The following is a 26,419-nucleotide window of genomic DNA, read 5'->3' on the forward strand; positions in this document are numbered from 1 at the left end:
AGCCAACTGGCTTTGACTTTTAATACGACACAAGTCACAAGCTGGAGCCCCCGAAGTGCTAATTTTCTCAACCGCATGAGAAGATAAAGCTCCGGATGCCTCGCTGTCCGCCAACTCACTTCTGGATTTATAGGCTCGCAAATTCATTGGATTGGGCGATTTTCAAGACCGGGCCAATCCTACTGGCTTGTGGGCTCACATATTGGCCATTAAAGAAACGTCACTAACACGGCTAGTCTTTTAATTTTAAGGAAAAATAGGATAAAGCGTAATATGATAGAAAATATTTGAAAAAAAATGAGATCAATTATTTATTTGTTTAATAAAAAAGATTAAAATATATTTTATTTGATACAAGGAGATTAATTAATATTTTTAGATCATGAGTAAAATGCTCTCATTTTAATATTTTTAAAAATAAATTACATGGTTAGTTTTGTATACATGGAAATGACACATATAATGAACATATTTTTTCTTTTACCTTTTTTTTTTTATCCCATTAAATTGTTCTTTAATTTAATTATTAGTATAAAAACCCCAGCCTCAAATGATGTAAGGGTGTGTTTTAACGGAAATATGCAAGTTTTTTAGAGTGTTTTTAACGGATTATGGACCCTAGAAGGAAGATGAATGTTGGTGCCATTACATAGGAGCTTCTTTACCATGAATTCACACTTCTGATTTCAAGTTTCAGAATGAAAACTCTGACAATAAATTTTGTTGATATATACTTCATACAGAGCTTTGTAGTTTCTTATGTATTGCAAGGCATTCGAAGGGGGGATACTGATGACGTTGCAGAGATAGTTCCACAACTAGCCAGTCTTTGAACTTTGGGAGTCTGGGTTCTTTGAACATGACACTAGATGGAGAACAGCCTAGCCGAATTGACTCGGAGACGTGAGGGAATGGCAAAAATAATTTGAAATGGTAAAAGTCCACATCCTCCAATGTTTGGTTCACTTGGACTTGGACGCACTGGTTAATTGAGTAGACTAGAGTGGTAGCAGTTAATATACAGCCGTTGCTCAGCCCCCACTGCGAAGTGGCTCGAGAATTACCTTACCAATTTTCTCCACCACATGAAAAGAAAAAGCATGAGGGAAAAGTCACTTTCTGATTCAATAATTTTCAAAAAATATAAAAAAATAACCTTAACTTTTATAAATTAATTTTATTTTCATTCATTTAAAAATATATATACTTTTTCATAACTTGAATAATTATTTCCTAAAATACTATTCACTTGATAATATTAAATAAAATTATCCAAAATTACTTCATCATTTTAATTTAATAAAAATGTTTTCCAAATAAATATATTATACATTTTTTATTATATAATATTATTAAGATATGAACTCACACATTCTTAATCAATGATTCATAATTAAGTTATTCGAATTATAGACGTTTGATTTAATGTTCGTTTTAAGAGTATGGGCCACCTTATGTGTAGAGCCCAATGCAATCACGGGCTTTAGATGGTGGGCCTAAGGCTCGTGAGTCCCAATAATTAATGGGTATGGTCCCTAAGGCAGGAGGGTATAAAAGGGCTTCGGCTTGTGTCTTTTGTAACATCACATCCTTTTGAAAGAAAAAAACCGCTCTCTCTCCCGCTCCCATTGCCTAAGAGAATCAGAGAAAGGTGGTGCCCTCCATCAGCCTTAGAAGATCGATAACTCTTCATCAAAAGCGTCAAAATGGATTCAGGTTGGTTCCTATCTAAAGACTGATAGATGAATATATTCTGTATGTGTGTTTTGGTGTTAAATGGAGAAGACATGAATGACTAACAAATATGAGATACAAATTATTATGAAAAAATTATCAAGGATTATAAATAAAATCTTTTTAATCGTCTAGTTAATTATGATTTTATATAGTATATTATGTAAATTTCTTCTTCTCATTTTCTCATTTTATTTAATAAAATTGAATAAAAATTTTGTTAGTGGACATAATTTTAAAAATTAAAAATATAATTAAAACTAAAATACATAAAAATTAAATACATTTAAAAACCAAAGTGCTAAGTGAAAGTTAATATTTTAATTTTATATTTTCAACTTAAATTTTTTTTTAGTTTTAATTATATTTAAAATTTTTAAAATTTCTTATTTTATTAATCTCAAATCAATTCTCATATAAAAAAAATTATTAATTGGCATTATTAATATGTAAAATGATCATTTTAGTAAATAATTATTTTAGTTATGAAAAGTGGATATATTTTTAAATAGGTGAATATAAATATAATTTATAAAAATTTAAGTTATTTTTTCTATATTTTTTAAAATCAGTGAGTTACATCCCACTTTTCCTGAGTAAGTATGTGTAAGATAGGGGGTCTGAGTTGACTTTTTAAATATGTAAAATTGATTTTTTATTTTATTTTTTTTAAAAAATGCTTTTTATACCAAAAATGCTTTCTAAAAACATTATCAAATGGACCCTAGAAGGAAGATGAATTTTAATGCCATTGCATAGGAGCTACTTTAACATGAATTCACATTTCTGATTTCAAGTTTCAGAATGAAAACTTTGAAAATAAATTTTGTGGATATATACTTCATACATAGCTTTGTAGTTTCTTATGTATTGTAAGGCATTCGAACGGGGTGCAGAGATAGTTCCACAACTAGCTAGTCTTTGAACTTTGGGACAAGGTGCAGAACATGGAAGACAAGCCAACTGAATTGGTCTTTGAACATGACACTAGAAGGAAACAAAGCTGGCCGAATTGACTTGGGAAAGTGAGGGAACAGCGAAAATATTTTGAAATGATAGAAGTCCTCATCCTCCAAAGTTTGGTTCACATGGACTTGGACGCACTTGTTAATTAGGTAGAGTAGACTAGAGTGGTAGCACTAATTCATATACGGCTGTTGCCCAGCCCCCGCTGAGAAGTGGCACGAGAATTACCAATTTTCTCAACCACATGAAAAGAAAAAGCAAGCAAGTTGTGGACCCCGTATTTCGGCTCATGCGTTTCCCACTCGATGACGAGCTCGATTTCTATTTGAAAAATGATTTTATTGATTAGGAAAAATGACTTGGAGTCGCCACTTAATTTTGTTTTATTTTTTAAAAGGGTAAACAAAATAAGAAAGAAAACCCTAAGTGTGACTCCTTATTTTAGAAAAGGTGGTCTGTGAAAAACCGGATCGGGTTCGGGGGTCAGGTTACTTATCGGGAAGGTACGATACAGACCGTAGCACCCCTTTAAGTCCCTAAAGTCGGGTCTCTACTAATAAAATAAAGCAATCATGGCAATTGATGAGGGAATCAATGAATACTTAGAGTGATCATGCACACGTGAGAATCTAAACATGCATACAGAAAATGACCAGAGTGGATGTGGATGCGTACCTGGGCAGTGATCCATAAAACGCTATCAAGAAGTGAGGTTAACGCACAATTAAGGATTAATTTCGAGCATGTCATAGAGCAGAATAAAATCGATCATGCATGACAATTAAATCAAACAAACAATCAATCAATCATAAGGAAATCACATATGTTGGGCCCCCACCAAAGCCCGATCTATCTTGCACAAATTAATCTCGCAAATTCCATTAATCTGGAATTATGAAAATTACATTCATGCTTATGTAAAGTCGAGATAAATAGAAGATTATTTGAAACCCGAAAAGCATTAAAACTGTTAAAGAGAAAACTGGATTTTTGAAATTTATTTAAAAATTGGAGTCTTGGGAATTAAATTTAAGAATTTGAATTTTGGAGATTAAATTTGAAAGAAATTGGAATTTTTAAAATGATTTGAGAATTAGAGTCTTGAAAATTAAATTTAAGAATTGGAAAAGAAATTGGAATTTTTAAAAGGATTTGAGAATTGGTGTCTTGAAAATTAAATTTAAGAATTAGAACTTTGGAAATTAAATTTTAAAGAAATTGAAAATCAGAATTTTAAAGAATTATTTAAAATTTGGATTTTTAAAAATAAATAAATAAATAAATATAATAATAATAATAATGAAAATAATAATTAAATTAATGAACAGGAATATTAGAATTTTTGAAATCGGAAATTAAATTTGGAAGTCGTAATTTTGAAAAATTGAAATTTAATATTAAAATGTGAAGGAATAAATAAACAAAATGGTGAGAGATTGCATGCCAAAATGGCCATGCAATGTGACCTAGCTGCTAAGTGGTATGTTTAATTGGGAAATGAGTAAAAAAAAAAAAAAAAAAACTAGCGTGAGAGAATTGGACTTGTGGGGCCTTAATTCTATTATGCTTTTGAATTGATTATTCTTATTAGGATATTCTCCTATTCTCATTCCCCATCACATGAATTAAGTTATTTGGATTTGGTGGGCCTACGGGTCACCATTCTCGGGCAGCTAACATCAAATACTCCAAAAGCTTCTCATTCCCATTAAAAATACACTTTGTTGGACTTTGAGACCTTCACAGTAGAGAAGCCCACTTTCGGATTTTCTGAAGCAACGTTGAAATTTCTTGGTTTGACTGGTTATGGATGGAGATACCCATTTTTAGGCGACATCCATGGCCAAAGCAGGTGGAATTAACAGAAATGAAAAACATGATTTTCAGGCATCAAACTCAAATAAAACAGAGACAAAATAATTCCAACAACACCAAAACAAAGAAAGCGAAATGAACTATAGCACAGCCAATGCAATTCATGAATCGGTTAAATATGCTCTCTGATTCGCACCTGGAAATCCCGAAAATCCCTTTTGCTAAAAATCCTTTTTCAACCCCTCTTTCCTAGCTTCTCTCTCTCTCTTCCTATTCCTCTATTCTGCTCTCCAGATTTTTTTCTCTTCAAAGAATCCTCCCAACTGCTACCCGTTTTCCTCTCTTTCACCCAACTCAAGCTATCTCCCTCTCCAGCCAGCTTTCTCTTTTCTTCCCGAACCATCCAGATTTTTCTATATCCCCAACCTCCGAGAAAAAATCTCTCACCAGTAGACAGCCCCTCCTTCATCCAGCTTCAGGTTTTTTTTTTCGCTCCCTCCTCTGAAAAATCATCCACCCGAAACTGAAGACCCCCCTCTGAAAAATCCTTCCCCCGAAAATGAAGACCCCCCTCTTTTGTTTCAGTCTGCTCCCCGAAAAATCCGCACCCGTTCCACTGTTCCCCACCTCAGCATCCCTAGGAGCCTCACCCACCACCATGGCCATGGTCCTCTAAAGCCAGGTGTCTCCAGTAGGAAACTTCCTTGAAGTTGGGTCCTCCATGGGGTCCTCCTTAAAGGTGGTGTGAAAGTCTCATAGTCAAATGGGGGGCTACAAATATGCCCTTCTTCGGTAGAGTTCATGAGTGTAAGGAATATGAGCACTGAAATGAAAAGAAAGTGTGAATAGTGAGTGGAATGAAGTGAACTCTACCGAAGAACCAAGGAGACCCCCATAGGGACATAACAACATGATCGAGATATGTGTCGTGAACTCAAAGAACTATGTCATGTGCAGTGAAAGGGGAAATCTAGAAGAGCCTGATGAATAAGCAATAAGCTCCAGAGTAGCTAGGTGAGGAAAGTGACTCTAAATGTCATACTGAAACAAAGACCTGGACATCGAATTGACCTGATAGGAAGAATGAATGACCGATCTGTATGGGTGCGGTCCCGACTCAAACTAAACACAAACTGATAGGAAAATGGCCGATCGATATGGGTGAGGCCCCGACTCAAACAGAACTCAAACTGACATGATGAATGAAAATGACCGATCGATATAGGTGCTGTCCCAGAAACTGAACTGACATGACAAGGAGATGGTTAATCGATATAGGTGTGGCCCCGACTCGAACTGATAAGATGATGACCGATCGATATAGGTGCGGTTCCAAAAACTGAACTGACATGACAAGGAGATGGCCGATCGATATAGATGCGGCCCCGACTCAAACTGACACGATAATGACCGATCGATATAGGTGCGGTCCCAGAAACACAAACTGACATGACAAGGAGATGGTCGATCGATATAGGTGCGGCCTCGACTCAAACTGACACGATAATGACAGATCGATATAGGCGCGGTCCCAGAAACTGAACTGTCATGACAAGGAGATGGCCGATCGATATAGGTGCGGTCCCGACTCAAACTGACACGATAATGACCGATCGATATAGGTGCGGTCCCAGAAACACAAACTGACATGACAAGGAGATGACCGATCGATATAGGTGCGGCCCCGACTCAAACTGACACGATAATGACCGATCGATATAGGTGCGGTCCCAGAAACACAAACTGACATGACAAGGAGATGGTCGATCGATATAAGTGCGGCCCCGACTCAAACTGACACGATAATGACCGATCGATATAGGTGTGGTCCCGAAAACATAAACTGACATGACAATGAGATGGCCGATCGATATAGGTGCGACCCCGACTCAAACTGACACGATAACGATCGATCGATATAGGTGCGGTCCAAGAAACTGAACTGACATGACAATGAGATGGCCGATCGATATAGGTGCGATCCCGACTCAAATTGACACGATAATGATCGATCGATATAGGTGCGGTCCCAGAAACACAAACTGACATGACAAGGAGATGGCCGATCGACATAGGTGTGGCCTCGACTCAAACTGACACAATAATGACCGATCGATATAGGTGCGGTCCCAGAAACACAAACTGACATGAGAAGGAGATGGTCGATCGATATAGGTGCGACCCCGACTCAAACTGACACGATAATGACCGATCGATATAGGTGCGGTCTCAGAAACACAAACTGACATGACAAGGAGATGGCCGATCGATATGGGTGTGGCCCCGACTCAAACTGACACGATAATGACCGATCGATATAGGTGCGGTCCTAGAAACTGAACTGTCATAACAAGGAGATGGCCGATCGATATAGGTGCGGCCCCGACTCAAACTGACACGATAATGACCGATCGATATAGGTGCGGTCCCAGAAACTGAACTGACATGACAATGAGATGGCTGATCGATATAGGTGCGGCCCCGACTCAAACTGACACGATAATGACCGATCGATATAGGTGCGGTCCTAGAAACACAAACTGACATGATAAGGAGATGGCCGATCGATATAGGTGCAGCCCCGACTCAAACTGACACAATAATGACCGATCGATATAGGTGCGGTCCCAGAAACACAAACTGACATGACAAGGAGATGGTCGATCGATATAGGTGCGACCCCGACTCAAATTGACACGATAATGACCGATCGATATAGGTGCGGTCCTAGAAACTGAGCTGTCATGACAAGGAGATGACCGATCGATATAGGTGTGACCCCGACTCAAACTGACACGATAATGACCGATCGATATAAGTGCGGTCCCAGAAATTGAACTGTCATGATAAGGAGATGGCCGATCGATATAGGTGCGGCCCCGACTCAAACTGAACTGATAGGAAGATGGCCGATCGATATAGGTGCGGTCCAAAAACTAAACTGACATGATGGTGATCTAATGAAGTGGCCCAAAGCCAGAGGATATCCAGGATAACGATGCAAGCAAATTCGGAAGGAGGGGATATGCCCCAGTATGACAACTCATGAGGATCGACAATTAGGTCAAAAGATAGTGAAGCCCCTAAAAGGTCCGATGATCCCAAGGAAGGGGGTATGCACCAGTATGACAACTCGCAAGGGTCAATAACTAGATCAAAATGTGAATGAAACATGCGGAAGGTCTGATGATTCTAGGGAAGGGGGATATGCCCTAGTATGTGACTCACAGGGGTCAACAACTAGATCGAAAAGATGATGAGGTATGTGAAAGGTTCGATGATCCCAGAGAAGGAGGGTATGCCCCAGTATGCAACTCGCAGGGGTTAGTTGGATCAGAAGGTGAATGAATCCTACTGAAAGGTCTGGTGCTTTGAGGGGAGGGGGTATGCCCCAGTATGCAATGATGAATAGACAGAGATGCACAATGTCTCAAAACTACTGTACGCTGAAATATGCTCATCCATCATGTAATGAAAATGTCCAACCTTAGATAGGTAATGCCAAACAGGACCATGTATCGTGACACCATGCTGACAAAACAAGACTAACTGACGAATAAAAACAATGATGACCAGTGCTCAAAATGCGAAAAACAAGCAAATCAACACTCAACATGCCAATTGTCAAAGTGAAAACATCGTCACTAATAAATCAACAATCTGTCAGGCCCTGCTATTATGAAAGATGTTGAACCTAAAGTCCGAAAGATGTATGAAAACACAACCAAGGTGACCGAGGACTGATCTACGTCTCCTCCTAATCGAGATAGGGGTGAGGTCATGTGCCACGGTGGGGTGTGTAGGATAAAAGAAGGTGATGATCAGGCTCTGGTAAGATAGAAAGTACAAAAGTATCAAGGGTGAAATGTCTGAGTATGAAATGAAAGGTAGAGAGATATCCGAGATCATCTGAGTATGCCAAGAAGACTAAACCCGAGGTGTCGATAACTCCATAACCCATCGTAAGCAGCAATCACAAACAGGAAGTCAAACCTCGATGTCAAAACCTCCAACAAGGCGGCTATGCCCCAGTGTGCACTGAGGACAACATGAAATAATCCAATGATCCATATCATCCAATAGATGCTCCAACGTAAAGAACCAATTTGATCTCTCTCCAAAAAATGGATATGCCCCAAGGTACAGGATCCAATAGAGTGGTCTTGCTCCAATGAAAAATGCTCTCCATCCCTGCTATGCCCCAATGTAAATCAGTGCATCCGAGTCAACAGATCAATCAACCTCTACTCTTGGTGCCAAAACGGAAACATCTCGACATAATCCATATGAATCAGAATCCCTGGGCTATATGAATGTGAATGTGGTGGCTATGCCCCAGTATAAACCAACTGAAGTGACTATGCTCCAATGAACAATCAAAGTCCATCACCAATGAGAGGGCTACGCCTAAAATAAATCGTCATCTCAAAAATCAACCATCAATGAGTAGAGTGACTGTATCTCCAATAAAAGCGCTCTCTGAAACGACTACGGCCCCAGTGTAGGGTCATCCCACAACTGCTAATCCATCATAATCCAAGTGAAGAATCGAACTGACTATGCCTCAGTGCAAGGCATCATCCCGAAAGAAAACTTCATCGGTGAGTGGGGTATGCCCTAGTGTAGATAACGTCGCCTCTGAAAATCCATCACTGATAAGAGGGGTATGCCCCAATGTAAATCATCATCTCGATTCCTCATCCATCATGCTCCAAGAGATAATCTCCAACTAATCTCGAGTATTGCCCACGTGTGAGCTGTCAAACACAATGTGAAGTAATGGCCTCAGGGTGGTCTTCAGACACGAGACGTAACGTAGGCTAAGGTAATAGGGTGAAAGAAATGAAAGGAAACTAGGCTCAAATATCCCAATGATATAATCTCCCTACCCCTCATGCATGAGATGCAATGCGTAGAAAACCTCATAAGTCCTGGACCTAGGGGTCCCCACACGAAAAGTGATGATAAAGGAATGGACATATCGAATAAGTAAGAATAAAGTGTGGATGCTGAACCCAAGTCAATCATCAAGCAGGATGAGAAAAGAAAGAAATCAGATGAGGTAGGGTGGAATGGAGGAACAAAACAAAGATACAAGAAAACAAAGAGATAGAAAAATGAGTGATGGTCAACCTGCATCAAAGTATAGAAAGTAGTCACATCCGAAATAGATGGAATGATGGATAGAACAAGGATCCAGAGATACTAAAGAAAGGTCGCTCGTCTCTGTCACAAAAAAAAAAAAAAAAAACGAATGGGCGAATCATACTCTCACCCAAAATATGCATCAAGATGAATATCAGAAAGAAGCTCTCATACGAACTCTCTTTAACACAGGAACTCAATGAAGCAACCTGACACGTCCATACACATGCCCAATGAAGAATGATATATGAATAATGCGTTTTTTTCTATATATATATATATATATATATATATATATTTGTTTTTTGTTTTTTGTTTTTTTTTTTGGTTTTTTTTTTTTTTGCGCATACTCTGATCAATAATGAATGAACTCCCATGAAAATACATACCCAAATGATCAAACTCTCTCCACATACGAATGTAACATGAATCCTCACTAACAAGACAACCTCTCAAAATAACATCTTTGAACCACTGCTCATGGGGTGAACGGGGGGAAAGAATGTGACAATCCTCCATGCAGTGACGTGTGAAAAACCACCACTCAAGGTGAAATAAGGATAATGTCGAGTAATCAATGATAAGAGAAAAGACGGAACGAATATCACAAATGGTGATATGTGATGCCGAAAAAAAAGTGATGAGATGACCTCAAAGAGGAAAATATCACAATAAAGAGTGAGGAATGAGGCCTGAAATATGTATGTCAGGTCTGGAACTCATGACGTATCTAAACATAGCATGCAAGCACTACAGGGTCCCCAACCTGGTGTAATAGGTAAATGAGGTGATGAAAGAAAAGACTATGTGCTCGTGTGAGGCTCAAAGGGCTAGCAACGGGTAACTCTATATGTGAGGGTGATAAAGTAAATAGGCTCAATGAAATGATGGTCACCCATCCTTCGACCAAAGCCTCGAACATCGTGCTTTCGAGATCCCACATGGCCAATACTAAAGACTGGCATCCATCCAATATAGTCATGGCTACTCCTCTGAAATCGTGCAAAAGCTCCCACTGATGCTCTATGATAACCATCAATGTACTCTGTAAATCAACTCACTCTATCATCACAAGCCACTCACCATCATCTCATAAAAACACTATGTCTAATCATCCCGACTCTCTGAATTCATGTGCAACGACTCAAATCTGGATGCTCCATGATAACCCCTTTATCTCAACAATATCGCCAAACAGTCAAGCCACTCTTTCATCACGATCCATCTATCATCGTGTAAAGCTCATCTCGGGTCTAACCATCTTGGACTCTACATAGTCAGATCAAGGAAATGATGGAAAGAAACAGACAATGGTACTGTAATACGCTAAAATAAACAATGGATGATAAAGTCGTACAGTGGTACCAAGGGGTGGTGTCACGTCAGGCTCAGAATGGGAAGGTCACCAAGTCCATAGAGTCAGGGTATGGATATGGATATGGTAATGCTCTGAACGGAAGACGAAATGGGTCACAGTCTCGAACTCCTTAGGTCGATCTCCTAATCCTAGGTCAATAGGCTCAATATCCTCCATGAGAGGTCAGACCAAAGTGATCATGATATATAAGTGAAAATCTATCTCAAATCAAAAGCATAACACACATCAACGCAAGATATGCAAAACGTACCCATTAGAAAAGAGAATAACACATACTCAAAGTAAAAAGATCATATCACTAAATGAACCAAATGAGTACATCATGTGTGAAGCGATAGAGGACTACAAAAGACTAGACTCCCAGCATGAACTATAAACAACAACTCTAAACCAAACTGGACTCGACAAAACAACTCTAATGAACTAAACAGTGGACCCGACAGAACGGGAACGACTCTGATGACGACCAGAAATCAAAATGAAAGGTGCTCTGAGCTAAATCGCTGCAAAATGATGTACCCATGCTGACTGACCCAAGTCCTCAACCTGGAAGATCCCAGAACACCATATGCCATCAGTACCCTTAATATCCAAATCAATCTACTGATGACCAGGAGGAGGATGAACTGCATGTGTAGAATGTGTAGGCAGGGGATTGGTGGTCACACTTAGCCTAGCCAAGTCAACCACCCCTGAATCTATCAAATCCTGTATCGCATGATGGAGTGCTGAACAACGCTCAGTATCGTGCCCCGGAATTTGATGATACAAGCAGTGCTCATGTGAACGGAAATGAGGAGGAATAGGATAGGGCAAAGGCCTCGGCGCCAAAGGAACAATCACTCCAGCATCCCCGAGCTTCTCAAAAGCTCTAGTCAAAGTCATGCCCAACGGAGTGAACTGTCTCGCGGGCTTCTGTGCATATGGTCTAAGCGGTGGGTAAGTAGCGGCTCTCGGATGTGGTGGTCGCGGCTGCATGCTAGTCTGAGCAATGTAAGGCTCCTGAGCATAATCCAGCTGATACTGATACTGTGGAAGAGAGAAAAGAGCTTTGACTATAGGAGGCCTATAAGCTGAGTGATACGCGGGCCTCTGGTGCTGATAGCTAATAGCACCAACCTCTCCAGGTCTGGTAGATGATCCAATCGACCTCTTCCCTTTACTGTTAGGGGAAATAGTAGTATCTGTCCATAATCCTCGAGCAATAGCCTCCTCAACACTAAAAGCTGCCTGAACCAGACTCTTGAGGTCCTGAAATGGGATGCCCACAAGACGTCTCGCGAACCTCGACTGTAGGTTCCAAAGAACGATATCAATCTGATCCTGCTCCTTAGGCCGGTCTATCATACCAACCACTTTTGTCCTCCAACGAGTGATAGAGGAAGAAATAAACTCGTCTGGCCTCTGCTTGGTGGCCTCCAACTCTCATCTAGATACGTCAATATCAGCACTGAAAGCAAACTGAGTCAGGAACTCATGAGCCACATCCCCCCAGGTGCGGAGTCTCGAAGGCTCAACCGAAGCAAACCACCTCTGAGCCGCTCCACTAAGTGAGATAGGGAAGAGGGCCACCAACTGCGCATCATCGATACCATGTGCCCTCATGACAGTGCTGAACAGTCTCAAGTGGATCTTGGGACAACCAATCCCACTGTAACGCTCGATGTTTGGCATGCGAAACTTGGCGGGCAAGCTAGCCGCCGGTATGTCGTCTCTGTCATCCCAAGTCAAACCTCCGTCCTGCAATCTGATCCGTCTCATCATGGACTCAAGCCTCTCAACCTTGGCCTCCTGCTTGGCTAATCGAGTATCCTTGATAGTAGGAACCATGGGAGGTGGCACTGTGACAGCAGATGGTGGAGCAGTCTCACAATGATCTGATAGATGGAATGGAACGCCGTGTGAAGTCCCAGGTGGAAAAACCTGTGCTGTCTGAGGTACATGGGGAACTGTATCGTCAGTGCTAATGCCAGCTGTGGACCCCGTATTTCGGCTCATGCGTTTCCCACTTGATGGCGAGCTCGATTTTTATTTCGAAAAATTGATTTTTATTGATTATTTGAAAATGACTTGGAGTTGCCACTTATTTTTGTTTTATTTTTAAATGGTAAACAAAATAAGAAAGAAAAACCCTAAGTGTGACTCCTTATTTTGGAAAAGGCGGTCTGTAAAAAAAAAACCGGATCGGGTTCGGGGGTCAGGTTACTTATCGGGAAGGTACGGTAAAGACCGTAGCACCCCTCTAAGTCCCTAAAGTCGGGTCTCTACTAATAAAATGAAGCTGACATGGCAGTCAATGAGAAAATCAATGAATACTCTAATCAATCATGCACATATGAGAATCAGAAAATGCATAGACACTGATCAAAGTAGAATTGGGTACGTACCTGGACATCAAACGATCAACGTACTATCACAAAAATGGGGTCAGTGTACAATAAAGAGTATAAACATAGCTCACATGTCACTAAATTGAGTGCAAAATCATCAAAGGCACGCGTGACACTTCACTCAAAATTCACTTTTATTTTAAAGAAAATTCATTTGATGTTGGGCCCCCACCAAAGCCCAATTTATTTTTGTATGAATTAACTCCATGAATTTCCATTAATTGGAATTACAGGAATAAATTCATGTTTATTTCAAAGCATTTTTAAAATCATGAAAGTTATTGAAACTTGCTTGCCTGAAAGAAAGATGGCAGCAAAATTTTTATTGAAAAAAATGATATTTAGAAACTAAGAAAAATACTAAGGATGAAAGATAGAAAGTTTGAAATTATTTGGAAATCTAGGAACGGGAAAAATATTTTAAAACTGGAAGTTGGGAAATTATTTAAAAAAAAAACAAAGATGCCGAAGTAAAAATAAAGAAAGACACGTGGCCCAAGGGTGGCCATGCAGTCCATGCAAGAGTGAGAATGGGTCTCGGGTACCATTTGCCAACTCAAAAGGATGAGAGATAAGTTGCCTCATATGATAAGTCCTGTTCTGATTTGTTATTCCCTCAATTGTATCTTCATATAGGTTGTCTAGTGTCAATTTGTCAGTCCCACCAGCCGATTTACTCTCAGAAATTGCAGCTCCACTAGAACTTGGAGATGTCCCGGAGGTTGGTTTGTATCATAATAATTGATCCCATTGTCAACCGCATCGACTGCCTCCATGAAGCTTTTATAGACAACCAAAATAACCAATGTATGTTTGGATGTCCTTGATCGAGATGCAGCTCCTTAGCTTTTGCCTCCATTCCAAAGTGCTTGTACACAATGCCGACAATACTGAACTTGGCAGAGAACTCGTGTCTAAAAAAAAACCTCACCAAACCCTTTCATTGTGTTCAATCCAGTTCCTTCAACGGAGCCACCTTGTGTGAGTTGATACAAGCAAGATGTAGTGCATGTGACACAACCAATTCCACATTCCACTTGAGGATTCTCCAGACCGTGACCCAGCATCTTCAATACATGGATCGGAATGAAGAGCCTTTTGTTGAGCCTAGGATTTGGAATTCCCTCGCTTTGAACCGATTTGATAAAGTCGGGCAGAATTTATCACAGATCTTCAGGAACTTAATCACCCGAGATAACATCTTCCAGCTAGTTCTCAAACTAGGCGACATGTTGTGCTAAACGATGAATTGTATCGATGTACAATTTGCTGCCCATAGCGACTCTTGTGTTTGGAATCAGACCAACATCCAAAGTAATATGCTCAGAGGTGCGGGCCCATAACTCAGCGCCACTCCAAGAACAGACTGATAACAAGCCACAGTCCGAAAGCAACGGAACCCTTGACTGAAATCGGGCAAACCGACAGTGTGGTGGAGGGTTCTATTGGTGCCGTAGTCACTGGAGTTGGGACCATCCAAACATTATCAATATTGGGATTGCTAGAGTTGCTCGCATGCTGCTAGATGACATACCTGCCAGCTCATGAGGATTAGGAATTGATCATGTCTTCCTATTATTCTTTTGGAAAACAACCAGTGGAAGAGGCTTTGAATCCTTCCTCTTTGATGTTGAGACATATCACCATGCAGTGCCTCCGAAGCAAGGCTATTTGTTAGTGGCCATCGTGGTCCCATCCAGCTGCTTTCATCATTCGATCAATGGTTTAGAAAAAAACATAAAGTGTTTTAAAAACAGCTTCATCAACCTTGCCGTCATAGGCAGTAGCCACCTTGTAGCCAACGCAAAACCCAGGACGCAATCTCACAAGAAGAACCTCAACAATTGCATCTATTTCCGTGTCTTCAGACCGACACGTGCCTCCTTTGATGTAAGGGCTGCAGTTAAGATAGTTGCTGTTGTTTCCTGAATATGAAGACTCAGCCATGTCTTTTCTAGATTAGATGCCAGAATTTCAGCAGCAACAAAGCCTTCTAGGAGAGCCCCTCTTCCGCGCCTGAACAACCCAAGGTGCTGGAATCGTGAAACTAAGTCATAACTAAGAGCAATGCGACTGGAGTTAGCACTGGTTCAAAAAGTTCAGTGATTCCTTAACCACATTTTTGAAGCCACTAAGGAAATCAAGAGACTATTCACTAATGACTCATTCTTCTTCGACAAGAAACACCAGCAAGCCACTTTCTGTCCTCGCCTCTTGAGATGATCCATGGTGAAAATTATCTCCCACAGCTTTCCAGGCAAAGAAAGTCATTTTTTTTGGTGGCACAGTTGATTGCCAATTCTGGATAGCTGGTGAAGAAGCTACACCATGAGACAGCAAGCTAAGATAAAAAGACTTCACAAGAACGCCCCAGGTTTGATCCATTCCATTTCACATCACCATTCTCCCAATCCATGAGGATTAATGCCATTAACAACTTCCAGGAAAAATGCCAACTTATATAACTCCAAATTCTCTGGTTGTACAGTTGCATCATTTTGGTCTCCATCCTTACAGATTTGACGATAGAGCCCCCGTTACTTAACCTTTCCTTGTAGAGAATAGGGTATATCCGTGGGACTCGAACTCAAGTCTGAGGAACTGGCCCACCATTACTCTTGATACATCGAAATGTCAAAGGAGGACCAACAACTTTACCAAATCCCAGTCGATCAGCCCAATGAGCTCTATACGTCCCATTTATGTGCACCAACAATCCAGCTATCTTCGATGTCTCAAGGGGTGAAACAGGTCCAACCCAGCCGCATAATCCTGCTCCCCAGATCCGAAGTTTTTGTCCTATGAACAATTTTCCAGTAGAAAGTTGCTTTGACAACAATGCATCAAAAAAAAAAAAAAAACATCTATTGAATACCACCCATCAGTTAGCTCCACTTTTTGCAACAAAGAACACTCTCAGCAGTTTGAGATATGATAAACACAAACGCCTTTCCTATACATGGCGTCTCAGAAACTTGAAATGCTATATCTAGTAGCATTCAATCCTCCAGAATAATCCCAATGGCAGATAGATTCTAACAAGACCCCAGTGGCTGCAACAATCTCCTCCCATGTTTCGATCTCAATGACTTTCTACCACGAATCACTCCCGTTCATGCGACTCCAGCTTTGGTCCACAAGGAAGAGGGATGAGCCATCTCTTATAGACATGCCATTATTCCAGGATGCATCAATACAAAAACCTAGACCCAACAACCAACTTACCATAAACTGCTAGGTTCACATTTAATCCAACATCTCTCGACCTTACAAACTTGAAGGCACATCCAGAGGAAAACGGAGGAACCAGAGGATAACAATAGGAAATGAACATGAAGCCATTAACAATCATGTCAGACCCATTTCATCATTATATCCATAGGTCCAACAATCAGTGGGTTAAAAAAAAAAAACAGAGAATGCTTACAAGAACAGAGCACAACATACAACAAGCTCTTCAGAATATTAAACCAAAACAACTCCAAACCAAAACAAACCAACAAACGGAATTGAAAATCCAAGAGAATAAGATGTGTATGAAAGGCATGAAGAATGAAAACATACGTGACAACCATAGTAACCAAACCTGGAAGTCTCTTCCTCAGCTGGATGTTTTGGGCTGCACCTCTCCAGAAGAATCCCTCCTCCCAGCCTTCCCCCTCAAGCTCCTCAGGTAAAGCCGCCCCCCAAAATGTCTCTCTCTCCCTAAAAATATCTCTCACCTTCTCTATAGCTGGAAAAAAGTATCCTCTCCCTCTCTCATACGCTCCTCTCTGCCAGAATCGTGTTATTTCTCACCAAAAATAACCAAACCAAAGGTCCCTCTTCCTAAAGATTTCTGCCACCTTTCTAAAACAACCTACCTGCCCATATCCTTTTTTCCTCTCCTGGATTTGCCCCTCTAACCATCTCTGCAGCCACAAACACCACCTCCACTAACTCATTAGCTGGCTTTTTCTCCACTCACTCCCACACACAGCTGGCAACCTCAACGGCTTTCAGTTTTTTTCTGCTGAAAGAAATCTCCATGTGTCCAGCTTTCATTGGCTAACAAAGCCACTAGCTTGATACCTCATCAACCAGTCCTGGAGTGACACGTGACCATCCCAAATGATGACACTTGTCATAATCGGGCTGTAGAGATGTCTACCCAAAATGGGGGTCTACACCAATCGAATGAGGATCTTGGCGAGAACTCTCTATCTGATCCAAGCGTCTACTGACTCCAGCCATGAACTCCTGAATGGAAGCAAGTGTGGAAGCTAGCTCGTCTGACATCTCAACTGAACTGTCTGAACTCGGATATGAATCTGCTCTAATCAATCGTCCTCCAACTCTCCTCCAAGAATGTGACTCCAGACTCAAACGACTCCTAAACTGACTCCCTACAATGCAAACAAAACGGATGAAGGACACAAAATAAAACTCTAAAAGACAACAATACAACATACAAACACATGGTCCTGAGGTGGCAATCAGAAATCTGGATACATGACGAAAACTTTAGAGTCATAAAGGTGTCCACCGTGAGATGGCTACAAATGTCATTAGAGAATTCTCATCAATAATCCGAGATAAAAGAGGTGTGAAAAAAAAACACACTATCACGAGATCAATACTCCATCTATAACCACATATCCTTGAATCAACCTTCAACTCGAGCTCCATAAGAGAAAAAATGGTAAGGTGATCAAGGTAACTCTCTCGAAAAAAGTGTGAATATGAAAACATGCCTTTCACCTTTCCATAATGAAAATATGAGCATCGAGTCGAAAAACGAACCAAGGATCAAAAAAATGATAAGGTACTGAGCTCGTGATGAGCGCACAGTGTAAAAAGATGATCAATGAACATATCCCAAAGTATCGAGTGAGTGACAACCAAGTGAAGAGGGGGGTCGAGCCAAGAAATGAGAACGAAAGCCCTAGGGAGAAAACATGATAAACTCCTCGAGTAAAAAACATAATCTAGAGCGACGAGACGAAAGGCGATCCAACCGATACTCAAACTCATACCGATCTCCGAGCCCTCTCAACTGGAGACTAAAAAGAGGAAGTACCAGATCCGAACTGTAACTAAAGAGGCTCTGAAGGCCCTCAGATGCACCCACGTGTAGGGAGGGAGTCCTAATCGAAGGATCTATGGCTCAACCTACGAGGTCAAGGTGGCTCTAAATGGATATGGGTGGACTTTAAAGGATCCCTAGCAGAAGCGATCGTACCCTCCGGCGATACGCAACCCTCTGCACGTCTCCGAAGAGACGGGGCGCTTCCATGCAAGGTGGTCATCACCTCCATACATGCACTACCTCGACATCCCAGGGGGTTCCAATTGTGAAACCTCTCAAACTCTCAACGCTCAATGGTCAACTAAAGTGCACAGTGAATGGTGTGGGTGCATCCGAAAACCCTAAGAATCTAGAGCAGAAGAGGAAACACACTAGTCGCACGACTATCCATGAAACCTAGCTCGGGGCTATACAGGTCTTCAATGATCGGACTCCAATCGCCATCAAAGTGTCGCTCTCCTCCAGAATGCTCCCGTGCATCGATATAGCCCGTCGCTAGACCCTACTCCTAATCTCTGGCTCGGTCAGAGAGCAAGCACACAGAAGGTCTCACACTTGCAATAGTGAGAACCGAGATGAAAGGAATGACCGAAACCAAGAGAGTTGGAGGTAGGGGGATAGAAGTGAGACCCACATAGACAGACGACATGCAATCATGCAGAGGAAGGGCAGTCATGCATCATACAGTCAGGCAGAGCAGGATATATCACTCATGTACACGCAAGATAAGCGAGAATACGACAATCAAGACGAATAGTGATACAAACATCATGCTCAAAGATGATCAAAATAGTATACAAGTCAGAGAATCAACATGTCAAGCTGAGTGGTATACAATGGTGAGTGTATGCATGTGAAGTGATCAGAACAATCATGCCAAAATCAGAATCAATACGCTAAGCAATGCAATAAGATCAATCATCAATAATCCAGCATGTCAAAATCTCAAATGAATAATAACAATGAAGCACGGGAAAAATTGCCATGATCGGAATCCTCAATCAAGATAAACAATCATCATAATCAACATGTCAATGTCCAAATGAATATAATATCCATGCATGTCACCAATGATATCTAAAACTTTCAATGTGCAATCACGAGAAAGGTATTCACTAATCGACCTATCAAACGCCACGTTTGTTTCATCCTAAGTTCAAGCTTGACCCTCTAAAAGATCCCCAGCGGAGTCGCCATTTTGTGGACCTCGCATTTCGGCTCATGCGTTTCCCACTCGATGGCGAGCTCGATTTCTATTTGAAAAATGATTTTATTGATTAGGAAAAATGACTTGGAGTCGCCACTTATTTTTGTTTTATTTTTTAAAAGGGTAAACAAAATAAGAAAGAAAACCCTAAGTGTGACTCCTTATTTTGGAAAAGGTGGTCTGTGAAAAACCGGATCGGGTTCGGGGGTCAGGTTACTTATCGGGAAGGTACGATACAGACCGTAGCACCCCTTTAAGTCCCTAAAGTCGGGTTTCTACTAATAAAATAAAGCAATCATGGCAATTGATGAGGGAATCAATGAATACTTAGAGTGATCATGCACACGTGAGAATCTAAACATGCATACAGAAAATGACCAGAGCGGATGTGGATGCGTACCTGGGCAGTGATCCATAAAGCGCTATCAAGAAGTGAGGTTAGCGCACAATTAAGGATTAATTTCGAGCATGTCATAGAGCAGAATAAAATCGATCATGCATGGCAATTAAATCAAACAAACAATCAATCAATCAATCATAAGGAAATGACATATGTTGGGCCCCCACCAAAGGCCGATCTATCTTGCACAAATTAATCCCACAAATTCCATTAATCTGGAATTATGAAAATTACATTCATGCTTATGTAAAGTCGAGATAAATAGAAGATTATTTGAAACCCGAAAAGCATTAAAACTGTTAAAGAGAAAACTGGATTTTTGAAATTTATTTAAAAATTGGAGTTTTGGGAATTAAATTTAAGAATTTGAATTTTGGAGATTAAATTTGAAAGAAATTGGAATTTTTAAAATGATTTGAGAATTAGAGTCTTGAAAATTAAATTTAAGAATTGGAAAAGAAATTGGAATTTTTAAAAGGATTTGAGAATTGGTGTCTTGAAAATTAAATTTAAGAATTAGAACTTTGGAAATTAAATTTTAAAGAAATTGAAAATCAGAATTTTAAAGAATTATTTAAAATTAGGATTTTTAAAAATAAATAAATAATAAAAAATAATAATAATGAAAATAATAATTAAATTAATGAACGAGAATATTAGAATTTTTGAAATCGGAAATTAAATTTGGAAGTCGTAATTTTGAAAAATTGAAATTTAATATTAAAATGTGAAGGAATAAATAAACAAAATGGTGAGAGATTGCATGCCAAAATGGCCATGCAATGTGACCTAGCTGCTAAGTGGTATGTTTAATTGGGAAATGAGTAAAAAAAGAAAAAAAAACTAGCGTGAGAGAATTGGACTTGTGGGGCCTTAATTCTATTATGCTTTTGAATTGATTATTCTTATTAGGATATTCTCCTATTCTCATTCCCCATCACATGAATTAAGTTATTTGGATTTGGTGGGCCTACGGGTCACCATTCTCGGGCAGCTAGCATCAAATACTCCAAAAGCTTCTCATTCCCATTAAAAATACACTTTGTTGGACTTTGAGACCTTCATAGTATAGAAGCCCACTTTCGGATTTTTTGAAGCAATGTTGAAATTTCTTGGTTTGACTAGTTATGGATGGAGATACCCATTTTTAGGCGACATCCATGGCCAAAGCAGGTGAAATTAACAGAAATGAAAAGCATGATTTTCAGGCATCAAACTCAAATAAAACAGAGACAAAATAATTCCAACAACACCAAAACAAAGAAAGCGAAATGAACTATAGCACAGTCAATGCAATTCATGAATCGGTTAAATATGCTCTCTGATTCGCACCTGGAAATCCCGAAAATCCCTTTTGCTAAAAATCCTTTTTCAACCCCTCTTTCCCAGCTCCTCTCTCTCTCCTCCTATTCCTCTATTCTGCTCTCCAGATTTTTTTCTCTTCAAAGAATCCTCCCAACTGCTACCCGTTTTCCTCTCTTTCACCCAGCTCAAGCTATCTCCCTCTCCAGCCAGCTTTCTCTTTTCTTCCCGAACCATCCAGATTTTTCTATATCCCCAACCTCCGAGAAAAAATCTCTCACCAGTAGACAGCCCCTCCTTCATCTAGCTTCAGGTTTTTTTTCCGCTCCCCCTCTGAAAAATCATCCACCCGAAAATGAAGACCCCCCTCTGAAAAATCCTCCCCCCGAAAATGAAGACCCCCCTCTGTTGTTTCAGTCTGCTCCCCGAAAAATCCGCACCCGTTCCACTGTTCCCCACCTCAGCATGCCTAGGAGCCTCACCCACCACCATGGCCATGGTCCTCTAAAGCCAGGTGTCTCCAGTAGGAAACTTCCTTGAAGTTGGGTCCTCCATGGGGTCCTCCCTGAAGGTGGCGTGAAAGTCTCATAGTCAAATGGGGGGCTACACAAGTATACTGTATATCTGTATATGTAAGGTAGTACTCAGAGGGTCGAGTCCAAATGTAGTGCCATTCAAGTGCTAGAATTGCTTAAGCATGTAGTATCAATTTTCAGGGCTCATTTGAAAAGCTTTAATTTCTGCTATAATCTTTCTTTCTTTTTGTTGGGAGCTTCTAATTCAACTCTATGGAGCTTTCTTGCAAGGATTTTGCTGGGATTCTTGCTATAGTCTTTCTTTTTTCAGTCTGCAGGGGCTTAGCTGCTTACGCTATGGGTGGCAATGAGACAGACCAGCTGGCCTTGCTTGAATTCAAGGCCAAAATAACTGATGATCCTCTCGGGGTTCTGAAATCATGGAACAAATCCATCCACTTCTGTCAATGGCGTGGTGTTAAATGCGGTAGAAGGCATCAAAGAGTCACTATATTGGACCTGCAGTCCCAGAAACTGGTGGGATCCATATCACCTCACATCGGGAATCTGAGCTTTCTGAGAGTACTACAACTGGAGGAGAATGGCTTCAACCATGAAATCCCTCCAGAAATCGGCCATTTGCGCAGATTGCAGATGCTGTTTCTGAGTAATAATTCTCTCAGTGGTGAAATTCCTGCCAATTTATCCAGTTGCTCTAACCTCATGTATATCTATGTTGGAAGGAACAGGCTGGTGGGGAAAATTCCTGCAGAGCTTGGCTCCTTGTCAAAACTCCAATATCTTTTCATTCATGCCAACAGTTTATCAGGAGGAATCCCTCGTTCTTTTGGTAACTTATCCTCACTTGAGCGACTTTCTGCAACTCAAAATAACATTGTTGGCACCATTCCTGCTTCCCTTTTCCAACTAACAACTCTAACGCATGTTGCACTGAATGTAAATGGCTTGTCTGGGACCATCCCTCCCTCACTCTCCAATCTCTCTTCTCTAATATTTTTTGCCGTGTCCTTTAACCAGTTACATGGGAATCTTCCCTCCAACTTAGGCATCACTCTTCCTAATCTCCAGGACCTTAGCCTTAGCGGCAACCGGTTCACTGGGTCCATTCCTGTTTCATTATCCAATGCTTCAAATCTAGAATACTTCTCCTGCAACGGTAACAATCTTACTGGAAAAGTTCCTTCCTTGGAAAAGCTCCAACGGCTTCATTTTTTCAGTGTCACTTCCAACAATCTTGGTAATGGGGAAATTGAAGATTTGGGGTTCCTGTCTTCTTTGACCAACGTCTCCAACTTAGAGGTATTGGCACTGAACGTAAACAATTTTGGGGGTGTGTTGCCTGAATCTATTGGCAACTGGTCAACTAAGCTTGCATGGCTCCTCCTTGATGGCAACAAAATAGGTGGAAGCATCCCAGCTGGGATAGGCAATCTTGTCAGCCTGGAGAGATTGGATATGTGGGAAAATCAGCTCTCAGGTAGCATTCCGGTTGATATTGGAAAGCTTCAAAACCTACGGATGCTGATGTTAATAAAAAACAAACTCTCAGGAATACTTCCATCCTCTCTTGGGAATCTAGAGAACTTAATTCAACTTGTTTTAGGGAGAAACTATTTTCAGGGCAAAATTCCTTCAAGTCTGGGGAAATGCCAAAATTTGCTCTTCTTGGATCTTTCTCTCAACAATCTTAGTGGCACCATACCCCCTCAAGTTGTTAGTTTATCATCCTTATCAATTTCTCTTGATATATCCGACAACCGTTTGACTGGTGCCCTTCCCATTGAAGTTGGGAATTTGAAAAATTTGGGTGTACTAGATGTTTCTAATAATATGTTGTCTGGTGGAATTCCCAGCAGCATTGGCAGCTGCACTACCCTGGAATACCTGTCCATCAAGGGCAACTTCTTCCAAGGTTCCATTCCTTCATCTTTTAGTTCATTAAGAGGCATTCGCATTTTAGATCTGTCTCACAACAATTTGTCAGGCAAAATTCCAGAATTTCTTCAAGACATTCACTTTCACTTAGTGAATCTATCTTACAATGATTTTGAGGGCATCTTACCAACAGAAGGTGTCTTTAAGAATGTGAGTGCAACTTCCATCATGGGAAACAGTAAGCTCTGTGGGGGCATTCCTGAATTTCAGCTGCCAAAATGCAACTTGCAAGAGCCTAAGAAAAGGGGACTGAGCCTTGCCTTGAAGATAATAATCTCCACTGTTTCTGGGCTTTTAGCAATAACTTGTGTGCTGTCTTTCCTAATCTTTCTCTGGTTAAGAAAGAAAAAAAGAGAACCTGCTTCAAGCTATTCAGAGAAATCACTTTTGAAGGTGTCCTACCAGAGTCTCCTAAGGGCAACTGATGGTTTCTCTTCCTCCAACTTGATTGGTGTTGGTAGCTTTGGGTCTGTATATAAAGGAATTCTTGATCATGATGGAACAGCCATTGCTGTGAAGGTACTTAACCTTCTGCGGAAAGGAGCTTCCAAGAGTTTCATAGCTGAGTGTGAGGCCTTGAGGAACATCAGACATCGGAATCTGGTCAAGGTACTCACTGCATGTTCAGGTGTTGATTATCAGGGTAATGATTTCAAAGCTGTTGTTTATGAGTTAATGGTCAATGGAAGCTTGGTGAAGTGGCTTCATCCAACTCCTACAACAGCAGAAGCGTCTGCGCCACCAAGGAAGCTTAATTTTCTTCAAAGACTAAACATTGCCATTGATGTTGCTTGTGCATTGGATTATCTTCATCGTCAGTGCCAGACACCAATAGTCCACTGCGACCTCAAGCCAAGCAATGTTCTTCTGGATACTGAAATGACTGCACATGTAGGTGACTTTGGAATCGCAAAATTCCTTCCAGAAGCAGCCACCAGAGTTCGTGAAATTCAATCAAGCTCCATTGGAATAAGAGGAACCATTGGCTACGCTGCTCCAGGTACATTGCAAATCATTCTGAGCACATTCCTGAACAATATTTTTACACATCATCCAAATTTATGCTTTTGTTTCCTTGTTCCCTTGATGGCCTTCTATAAATTCCTTCGCTTGATATGCAGTGTTAACACTTACTATCATGTCCAAATTGCAGAGTATGGTATGGGAAGTGAGGTTTCAACCAGTGGTGATGTATACAGCTTTGGCATACTGTTGTTGGAGATGTTTACCGGGAAGAGACCCACTGAGGACATGTTTAAAGACAGCCTGAACATTCATAACTTTGTGAAGATGGCTGTGCCTGAACGGGTGGCTGAGATTGCAGATCCAGTACTTCTTCAGGAAGGAGTAGAAATGGACAATACTACGAGCCAGAGAAGAATGGCAAGTAGTCATGATGCCCAGGAGTGCTTGATTTCAATATTTGGAATTGGACTGGCTTGTTCCGCAGAATTGCCAAGGGAAAGAAAGAACATCACTGATGCTGCAGCTGAATTGAATTCTGTCAGGGACATTCTTCCTGGAACCGGACTACATAGAAGAGACGATCCACAGGTACAGTTCACAATCTTTTGGAAATTGCATGAGAAAAAAGGATCCAATTGGCCAATGTTCAGTGACAAACTCCCTTGGTGACCTGACTGCACTAGGCCTATTTCATCTTTGTATCTTAAGAAAAGGGTGATGGTTCTCATGAAAGCATTTTGGATTGATTTCATTCACTTCACATATATTATTTTCCTTTTGTAGCTGTTTCCCTTCTCTATCACCTTAAAAATTGTGTTTTTTTCAAGAGCTAATTGATTTCCTTTGGTCACAGGTGGGAGCGGTTTAAGGCCCTTCGAGAAGATGATTACCCTGCTTACCTTTTTAGCTTCTACTTAGCCTGTTCTTCTGTTAATTATCTGAGGTTAAGCCTCCAGTCTGCAACCTGTCTTATATGCGTCCAATTCAGTACGCTTTTGGGTAGTTGATAACATAGCGAGTATATCCTTCTGTTTTCTCTGTAATTTCTATAAGTACTTTGGTTTGAATAAATTCCAACCACTTACAAGCTCTGTTTTCTCTGTAATTTCTACAAGTACTTTGGTTTGAATAAATTCCCACCACTCACAAGCAAAAATTGCCAGGAGTGAGGGATGATCTAAGATGGAGGACGGTTTTGACTATCACTCTGTGTTCTAACATTCATATAGGTGGTTTTTAAGTTAAATATGTTTGAATTTCCTGTGCTTGTTCTACACAAAAACTTTGGAGTGTAAATTGTTTTCAAAAACAGTTTTGAAAAACAGTTTTTGAAAATTGTTTTATATTGTTTTGTAGAACATAAGTCTGTTTGAAAACTTAAAATATTTTTAACCTATTTTAAATATAATTTTTATATTTTATTTTTAATCATTCTACATATTTATATAATTATTTTTTAAAAAAGAATCCTTAAAAAATAAATGAAACAATAGAAAACAATTAAAAGATTTTATCTGAAAATATTTTATTTTTTATTTTTACAAACAAAAAATAAAAAATAATTTTTTGTGGTCAAA

At 40.3% G+C, this 26,419-nt stretch overlaps 1 protein-coding gene across 3 annotated transcripts; it reads left to right on the forward strand.

Moving 5' to 3' along the window:
* Positions 1-21,448: 21,448 nt before the first annotated feature.
* LOC117929330 (probable LRR receptor-like serine/threonine-protein kinase At3g47570) lies at positions 21,449-26,023 on the forward strand. Of its 3 annotated transcripts, none has more exons than XM_034849616.1 (4): positions 21,453-22,042; positions 22,252-24,876; positions 25,030-25,430; positions 25,696-26,023. In XM_034849616.1, exons 2-4 carry the CDS (start codon positions 22,278-22,280, stop codon positions 25,708-25,710), a joined length of 3,015 nt encoding a protein of 1,004 aa, XP_034705507.1. In that variant the 5' UTR covers positions 21,453-22,042; positions 22,252-22,277; the 3' UTR covers positions 25,711-26,023. The 3 variants fall into 3 exon arrangements, with proteins under 3 accessions (XP_034705506.1, XP_034705507.1, XP_034705508.1); XM_034849617.1 differs by having other exon boundaries at positions 22,259-24,876; XM_034849615.1 differs by having other exon boundaries at positions 21,449-24,876.
* Positions 26,024-26,419: the final 396 nt, after the last annotated feature.

The sequence above is a fragment of the Vitis riparia genome, chromosome 13 (genome assembly GCF_004353265.1).
Source record: "Vitis riparia cultivar Riparia Gloire de Montpellier isolate 1030 chromosome 13, EGFV_Vit.rip_1.0, whole genome shotgun sequence".
Taxonomy (NCBI): Eukaryota; Viridiplantae; Streptophyta; class Magnoliopsida; order Vitales; family Vitaceae; genus Vitis; species Vitis riparia.